The following is a 9,516-nucleotide window of genomic DNA, read 5'->3' as shown; positions in this document are numbered from 1 at the left end:
CACAATGGGTCATGCCTAAAACTATATCCTAAAAACTGAAAAGACCTCTTCACATGCATGTATAATAGCTAAACAGGTCGCACTAATATATTCCAGGTTACAATAAAAACAACGATGTTGGTCCTATCTAAAAATATCAAATTATCCCACGCACAGTACAAACCTGTCCAGTATGGTGGCGCATATCTATAGTGATCCTATCGAGCTAATATTCCGCAATACAGAGTGCATCCGGCAACTTCGCACGGACGTCTAAAGCCATTTGATTAAAAAAAAGGATCAATACAAAAGAGACATCTATAAAAGTTGCATTTCCCTTCTCTGCAATGAAAGCTTTTGTAATTCATTTCTAATTGACAGATTTTAATAACAAGTCAGTGAACTGACTGACTTAGGGAACAAGTCAGTGAACTGACAGATCCGTATAAAATCTACATAACTATTCAACAGACCGATAGATCAAATCTACACAACTGTTCAATAGACCGATAGATCAAATCTACACAACTGTTCAATAGACCGATAGATCAAATCAACACAACTGTTCAACAGACCGATAAATATTCAATAGCATGGACGAGATCATAACCTCGCTGGGTGTGGGACCATCAACCTACTTGATCTTTACTGTCGCATCACTAGGTGAGAATTTATTATTCCTTGTTCTCTTTTGTCTTCCGTTTGATGATTTATGACAGACAAAGATTGATTGTTGGAAATTACAGTTATTAATATTATTAATATTAGTTGTTAATGATATGCTTCGCGAGATGGCGAGATCATTTGTCAAATGACAGTATTGACTTGCCCTTCAATTAACCTTTTGAAGACGATCCTCTTTCAACATGCGATGTGTTTTTGCACCATGAGTTTTCTAATGATACAAAATTATAGTTTCTTTGCGGGGAAATTTATCATTGCATAGTAAATAGTACGATGTATAAGCAAATAATTTTTATTCTGGGATATTCACGTCCTACCTCCAATGCGATTGCAACAGATCTCTACCCGTATAATTTTCCATCATTAAAGACTGCCGCATGAATACATGCTCCAGATAAGTATATATCATTAGCACGAAAAATATCTACAATCAGAAAGACAGCGTGTCGGGCAATGGAAATTTTTCATTGGTCGCACACGGCTGTGCAAAATAAAACTACCGATGTGTATTTATTTAAATCTCTAATCAAGCCTTTCGTTGTATACATGGTAACCAGAAGTTAGCTTATTAAAAAGAACTTGAAGCTCGACATTTCTTCTGTGAAAATATAAGTAAATTTATGGCTCCATTATTGGTAGCTCTATGTTCGTACATTCGTAAAATGCATGGAAAGTAAAAAATTAAATTTCTAGTCTAGACTTTTTTGTCTAAAACTTTAAACCCAAATAGATGCGTAACCATTAGAACCTATAGGTACAAAAATAATTCCATTGTGTTTAAACTTTCCCTCAAGCCAAAATAAACTCTTTTTCATATCGAGTTCCCTCCAACGACCCTATGAAAAATCAGAATACTACGTATTATATAAAATTCCATCCGTGCCACGCCGAAGGTTTCAGCGATTCCGCACTGTACTTCCACTTATTTCACATAGTAAGTATACATCTCTTGGCAAATATAAATCATTCTAATCAATGGACATCACACAGGACCGATGTCGCATGTGATCAATCTCCTGGGATCCCAGTTCATAGCTCCACCTGTGCAGTTTACTTGTATCAATACACATCAACCGGACGTCATTGCAACAAATTCGTGAGTGTTAATATATATATACTATATAGCATTGCTTTCGCTCACTTCCGCTGCATTGCCAAATTGTTCGATTGCCAAGGAGTCTCCGATGACCACGATGCTACTTCAGAATAAATCTCTACCTGAATGAGCAAAAAAAATCGTTCATTGTTCATCCCAGAATAAATCTCTACTTGAAAAAGTAAAATAATCGCATTTTATTCCTAATTCCTTTATGCAGTTCGGAATGCGGTGAGGTGCCGGCAGGAGCTGAGTCCAATGACTCGCGGAGCTGCGATCTGTATCAATTTTCGCATGAAATTTATCATTTCACCCTGACTGAAGAGGCAAGTGAACTCATGATCGCAAGTCAAAGATCAGAATTCAATATTAGTGTTCGTTAGGAGGTCGAAAAGGATGAACTTCACCACTGGAGAAATTGGCTCAAAATAAATTCAGGTTCCAACCGCATTTAATAATTCATCAAGAGCAGCATTGATCAATTGGCGTTTTTTGCATGAATGTTGCGAGTCAATGCCTCTGATTTCAGTTTAAAATTAGCTACAGGGGTTAATAATACTAAAATTCTATGACCTTACAATAATTGTCATTGTATGTTACGCTTCACTACAGTTTCAGTTGGTGTGTTCCAAAGCCAACATTCGAGAGCTCTTTCAAATGATGTTCACGATTGGTTCCTTGGTGGGCTGTCCTGTCGGGGGGCTGCTGGCCGACAAGTGAGTTGGTGGAATAATCTTAATCCTCAACCACACAATTCGTGAGTATTACGCATATCAATTGCAGTTTAAGCAAATTCATGCTACTAATCTCGGGCGGTTCATCGGTAACACGACTGACACCGGTTCATCGACTGACACTGAGGGATCATATATTGGTCAAGCCAGCATCATCAAGAAAATGCATGAGCCCACCTTCTGAAGGGAAGGCACCTCAGAATTGTGTTCACGTTTTAAATATTACAAGAAACTATTAATGTAATCAACCAAATAAAATTGTACCTAACGAAATTTCTGAGCTTTGAAGTAAGGTTACGTAGTTAGTAACGTATTTATTCCGAAATTTTCGTTTTGAATAACGAAAATTAAAGTACACATTTTATGAAAGTACTCAAAAAGAAGGCTTGACATTGAATTTACAATCACAGTAGAAGATACAAGATGTCGCTTCATAATGTACGTGTTTCGCCAGGCTCGGTCGACAACCCACCGTGTGGTACGGCTCGGCACTGGTGGCATTTTTCACCACACTCCTAGTCACTATACCGAACCTGACCAGCATCCTCGCCTGCCGATTCTTCATCGGTTTCTCTACAATGTTTATAATTTCGCCTATATACACAATAGGTCAGTTACTGAGCAGAGGAGAGTGTACTCTCAATACTCTGAACTTTTCACTTGTCAATGGAATGTAGACTAGAGTAGTTCACAGAAATAAATAGCCATGTTGATGTCTAGTATCAATGTCTGTTCAAACAGTTTTAAAATTAACATTTGAAACTCTGCTCACTTCCCTGGAATGAAGTTCCTAACAAGATGTGGTTTAGATAACCAAGATGGTGGCTGGGTGAGGACGCATGCAGGAGGCCAGTTTTGCGAAACGTTACAACACTTGGTTCATATATCTTTCCGTAGGTAAGAACGCTAGAGGGCATAACTGCCTATGAAGTCAAGTGCTCTAAGCCATAGCACCGGATGTCCACAGCCACAAAAAAAAGCTTGTCAAAGGTAAGCATGACCATACGGCATCTGACCAAACCTCTTCAGGTTAGGCAACCTTTCTCCACCCAAAACAAACCTGAGCGGACCTAACCTAACCTCATTGGCTGCAGGAAGTTAGATAGAAGGTCCAATTGTGTCAGTCATTGACTGCAATGTTGCAAGCCAGGACAGCGTGAATAGGTTAAGCCCGGTCCACACGCTCAGTTTTCACAACGATTTGTCTGCGCAGTTTTAAGTCGGAATGAAATCGTTGCAATTTTTAGAGCGTCCACACGGTACCGACTTATCTGAGTAGTTTGCTCAGTTTTGCGCGATCTCGCCATGGAGACGTCTCGGACAAATTTTACGGCCGGTCTCCCCAAATTCGGCGANCATGTGGACCAGACGGCTTCCACCCCAGATTACTCAAAGAGTTAGCAACTGTCCTAGCCGGCCCTCTGACGTCACTTTTTCGAAAAACTTTGAACGAAGGAATTTTGCCGGCTGACTGGAAAGAAGCTCAAGTGACACCATTATTCAAAAAAGGTGACAAAAGCTGCCCGGGCAACTATCGCCCTGTCAGTTTGACAAGTGTCGTTTGCAAGGTAATGGAATCTGTTGTGAGGGATCGATTGATAGATCATCTGCTGTCTCTTATACACATCTAGATGTGTATAAGAGACAGGCCGAATACAACGTTTCTCATCTTACACTCTCACGAATATCAAAGTGTTTCTGGTTTAAGCTAAAGATAATCTTTCTCTAGCTGTTTCTTTTCTCCGGTGGGACTGTGCAACATCACTCACGGTTAAATTCCAATCGAAATAATGTATAGTGAATTAACACAAATAATATAATTATGACCATCTTCATAAAATCTTCATTAATTCCGTAAAAACGTCCACCCGAGATACTTAGAATAAAACAGTTGCACTTGCTTTTCGAGCACAGAAAGAATGCGAGGAGAAACCATCCTCTACGCTCCTATCCCGCTTCAAGTCTCTGGTGTCGTCGCCGTACCTGCGCAGAGTGACCGGCATTCTGGTGCCTGTGTGGCTGATGCAGAGTTGCCTGTACATCAGCATACCGCTCAGCGCTGACCAATTCCCGTACGACAAAGTCGTCTAAAATTGATTTGAGACTATTCTGTGTTTAATTGTATATGCTTGTTGTAACGTCTACCGATGCTGTTTCATAAACGAAGAAATCGGGATATAGAGGATGAATGTAGGCTTTAATAACATAATTTATCTGTTAATGTTTTTAAAATTAAGGTCCCTTTAAATTGTACTTCATTTGATAGGACTAATCAGTGTCAACAAGCGTTATTTGTTTGTAAAGAGCTTAACAAAGTTGAGATTGTCAAGAAAATTTCCAATAAGTCTCACGTTCAATTTCAGGACTGTCAATCAATTAGTCAATTTAGAACGCCAGAGGAATTAGTCTAAAACAAATTTATAGGGCGTTGGCTAATAAATCAGAGCAAGAATTATTTCTAACTTCATTGTATACTTATACGACTATAGTTATTACGTCTTTTCAAGTTAATAGCAATGACAGCAGATAATTCTTCAATTGATAAACAATATTTTTGTGCTATGAACAATTTTCGGTATGACAATATTTTATGTAACAATTGGCAAAATCGAGCCATTTTGTGACAATAAAAAAAATGAATGCCAAATGGACGGGACTTGCATGCTGGACAGTGACAATACTGAAAATCACGGCGAAAGTTACGTTACAACGGTAAATAGAAAAAATAAAACTTCAAATGAGAACTCATTCTACTCAGGAGACTTTTAAAAATGAGAAACAATTGTGAATCTAATTTTGGCATTCGGTGGTACGATTTATGACATAATATTGAAAATATTCAGTTAATTAAACCATGATTTGGGTAACGTCATGGCACCTTTGCCCCCGTCAGCTCACCCTACGTGGCTATGGCCGTGTTGGGTGTTGCCGAAATCCCAGCCTATTCGGTCACGGCTCCCATCACTGCGAGGCTGGGCAGGAAAAAGTTCCTCATAGGAGGACTTCTTCTCACTTGCGCTCTGCAAATCATCGTCGTGGTTCTCATTGTCATAGGATATCAAAATTGTGAGTAGCTATTAGGTTGACGCAATTAAGTTCAACGAATGAGCAGAAATTATGGCATAATGCAAGTTATGCAATCAAATAAATAAAAGATTTGAAGTTCAAGGAATTTGAACGAAACTCAAGAGCTAGCTAAACTGTGTTCAAATTGCTGGATAATTAAAAATGCTTGGCCAAACAATAGCAGTCGAATCTTGAAAAAGCACTGCGGTCTGCGAGGAGAGGCCTGATTTTTTGGTAATCCGATTTCATGACCGGTGTATTAATTTCCACGTGTAAAAATCTTAGTCAGGCAAATGTAATCAGTTAGACTCTCATAACCTTGCAAATTTCATATAAATCAGTGTACTTGGGCTTTGAGCTTTGCAAGGCACCGCCGTTAGTCGATCCATTGCGTAAATAACGTGACGTATTTTAAATAATGCAAATAATAAATAATATGATGAAACAAATACTGATATTAACAAATTATATTATTAAATGTATGCAACAAATTACAGATTGGCTGAACATGGTACTCACCGCGTCCGGGTATACTATGATCTGCAGCGTATTTCAGGTGCGCATTACGAGCACGTTAATTATAAAACGTTAGTTATAAAATCGAATTCATTTTCTCATTAACACACCAATTGTATTACCGACTGAAATTTCAAATTCAAATATACTTTAAAGTTAAGACTCTCTGTAAATAAGAAACGCATGACTTTAGTTCTAAAGTTCTCTTTTGCAGAAAACGAGAAAATCAATAGCATGCTGGTATTTATATTTACAAGAGGCATTCAAATGTTACCTTGTAGTTGGAATTGAGGGCTATTATTGTATCTGTTTTGTCATTTCGGTTCTCGCGTAAAATGAATCCTGGCTGTTATATATATATATATATATACCGGAACTAAACCCTGTTGTATTCAAGTTTGCTATGAAGTGTTATGTATTGGTTGTTCTGTCTCATTCTGTCCACACCTGCAGTGTCGTCTAGTCTGTTCTTGAAGGCGTTCATACTTGGAGCGTGAACGATGCTAACAGCTAGTGGGGCTGTTCCACATGTTTGTGACTCAAAGCGAGAAGAAATGTTGTCGCATGGATGTGCTACAACACAGTTTTTTAGTTTATAGCCGTGGCCCCTGGTGTTGGTTCTTGTTTCAAATTCTAGTAATCCTTCTGGGACCTTGTATAAATCATGAGTATACTTGTATACTTCAATGAGGTCACCACGCAGACCTCGATAACTGAGGCTTGGAAGCTTCATAATCTTCAATATTTCCTCATAGGACTTGCCTCTCAAGCCCGGAATTATCCTTGTTGCACGTCTTAGAAAATTCTCGACTAAATTTTTGTCCTTTTCAAGTTTCGGTAACCACATGACGTTTCCAATCTAGGTTCGGGCTCACAACAGCAACAAACAACTGCTTCATCGCTTCTGCATCTAGGAACTCGCAAAAGCGTCTGATCAGTCCAAGTCGTTAATTGGCTTTATTAACTTGACCTTCAATAGGCTTAGAAAATTTCAACTCATTGTCGACATTAACTCCTAAATCTTTTTCCATTGTCGACTTCGACATCACTCTGTCGTTGCAACAGTGTCTTCTCATACTGTAATCTTGCTGTTCATTATTCTTGCCAAGGAGGATTACTTTACACTTGTCAGCGTTAAAACGTTGCCACGTTGCCCAGTGGCCATGCCACTTATCAGCCCAGTCAACCAACCTGTCAAGATCACCTTGCAACTGTACATTTTGCGACGTATTCTTCACTGTATTATAAATTTTTGTGTCGTCAGCATACATCGAGCACACGCTAGACACAGCTTCTGACAGCCTACTAGAATATTTCTGATCCATTTGAGTACATTACTCTCAATTCCCAAAGACTTCAATTTACGCAACAGCCGCTCATGTGGGACACTGTCGAATGCCATGGCAAAATCGAGGTATAATGCATCTATATAGTAGTTACTTGAAAATGGATCATAACAATAGCTCCTAATAATTTTAGACGCTGCGATACTCGGTCAGTTCGCAATGCATTTGTCTAAGATTTGTCTAAATAGGACGATTAATAGAACGCACTAATCTTAATGACTAGTGTTAGTTGGATTGTTAGATTAATGGAACGCACTTCAATACTAACAATTTTTAACATGTCACAAGCGAAGCACGAAATGTGATAATTCGAAAATTACGAACAATGCTCCTTAGAAAGAATCAATGGATCAATTTTCGTTGAAGTCATTGGGATATAAGGCATGCGTCACAAAGAAAGCATAATATCTTGAATATTGGAAACAAAAATCAAAAGGAAATTAATGGTTACCGATGGATGAAGATTGTATCAAGACCAATAACCTCAGACTTATGAATATACTCAATCCCTTGTAAATTCGGAAATCGATATCGCAGATATCAATCGCTATTTGGTAAGGAAATCACATATATTCAAACATCTACAACGAAATTTACTTTCATGGTTCGGGAGTATTCGAAATTTTCATCCATTACGATTCAACTTCACCCGTTAAGCAACATTTTTGTTTCTTTCATTGAGGCTTCCATGTTGTTTTCAGGTGAATTTGGTGTTCAGCAGCGAATTGTTTCCCACATCCATTCGATCTTTTGGCACCAGCCTGGCTTTTTTCATGACGAGCGCTGGCTTCAACATCCCTCCGTTACTGAAGATTTTACTGGTTCGTGTGCAGTGAATTTCATTTGGAACCTTCTTGAAATTTTCAACTTTGGTGCTTAAGTCCTGACTCCTTCCTGTTGTTAATCTGGACGTTCAAACCCACATTTGAAAATCTTAATTTTTCGTACACGGCTTGTGGTGCAGGTATCGATGAATGTGATAAAAATCTGTTTATATAATATAAATTAAAGTATGAAATAAAATACTGATAAAATTCGAAAACGCTTTGAATTTTGTCCGACATTCACACGCTGTCTTCATTTGAACAAAATGAAACTAAAGAAATTTTCATGTTGCGAAAACTTTAGGTTCACGTGCAGTTGTAGAACAATTCTCACTAGCCTCGAAATAAACTTATACTATTACTGACCAGTTGGATGTTCAGAATGTAAAGGCGTTCGGCAATGCAGAGCACAAACATTTGAGTACTAATTTATTAATAAAGTCGGAAACATTTGAATTTTAATAGTAAAATATATTATTTTTAATTTTTTTTAAATAATGTTCATTTTACATTTTTTAAAATTTATATTTTTAATTTAAGTTAATGGCATAAATTTTCCTCAAATTAGTTTATAACCAGTATCCATCTACTTTTTTTCCAGCCTGCACGCCTATCATGGCTGCCTCTGACCATCTACGCCATTCTCGCCGGTCTGGCAGCCTTCCTGATATTGCTGCTGCCAGAGACCAACAACAAGCCGCTGCTGCAGACGCTTGGGAGCTCGGAAAAAGATAACAGCTCAGAAAAAGGTCAATTTGTTACAAAACCTCGATATAAAAGTGTTGAGAATACTTTTACTGAAAGCCTTCATAGTACGACTGAGCAAGAGACGGCAACTGCTGATGTCAGGCAGGATTGAAAACGTAACTTGGTGGCGACTTCTCTATTACAGTGAGCATTAAAAAGTTACTGAAAAAAGTATGGATGCAAACCATGCGAGTAAACCCTGCCATTGGTTTAAGCTACAAGCGGTAACAACAAAACCCAGCAAAAGGACATAAGAAATAAAAAATATTTCGTCCAGTGCACCATAATCTGTAACGTGTTTATGTATTATGCTATTCCACCAAATACATTCCCAAAGTCTTTAGTTTTGTCTCTGCCTTTCTCCGCTTCAGCTAGGAATCGGAAGTTATTCGACTAGCCTACGTAACATGGTGGCAGCGGATGGTATTAATTAATTGAAAAGATGGAAGTGAGAAGCTCTCAGCCTACATACACTAAAATGGAGGCGCTGAAAATGCCTAACCGCATGAGGTTAGGGATCAGGG

At 38.4% G+C, this 9,516-nt stretch overlaps 1 protein-coding gene and 1 long non-coding RNA gene across 2 annotated transcripts; both read left to right on the top strand.

Moving 5' to 3' along the window:
• The first annotated feature begins 457 nt into the window (after positions 1 to 457).
• Positions 458 to 2,226, top strand: LOC108674038. Its single transcript, XR_001931017.2, has 3 exons — positions 458 to 642; positions 1,654 to 1,759; positions 1,980 to 2,226. It is a non-coding gene; the product is annotated as an uncharacterized LOC108674038 (long non-coding RNA).
• Positions 2,227 to 3,489: 1,263 nt separating this feature from the next.
• On the top strand, positions 3,490 to 9,279 carry LOC108674025 (solute carrier family 22 member 15). The gene is made up of 6 exons (XM_018161923.2): positions 3,490 to 3,522; positions 4,408 to 4,565; positions 5,387 to 5,559; positions 6,057 to 6,115; positions 8,123 to 8,242; positions 8,847 to 9,279. Exons 1-6 carry the CDS (start codon positions 3,490 to 3,492, stop codon positions 9,102 to 9,104), a joined length of 801 nt encoding a protein of 266 aa, XP_018017412.1. The 3' UTR covers positions 9,105 to 9,279.
• Positions 9,280 to 9,516: the final 237 nt, after the last annotated feature.

This window comes from Hyalella azteca, unplaced genomic scaffold (assembly GCF_000764305.2).
Source record: "Hyalella azteca isolate HAZT.00-mixed unplaced genomic scaffold, Hazt_2.0.2 contig11130, whole genome shotgun sequence".
Lineage (NCBI taxonomy): Eukaryota > Metazoa > Arthropoda > Malacostraca > Amphipoda > Hyalellidae > Hyalella > Hyalella azteca.
Note: the sequence above shows the minus strand (reverse complement) of the source record. Positions and strands in the feature narration are given on the sequence as shown.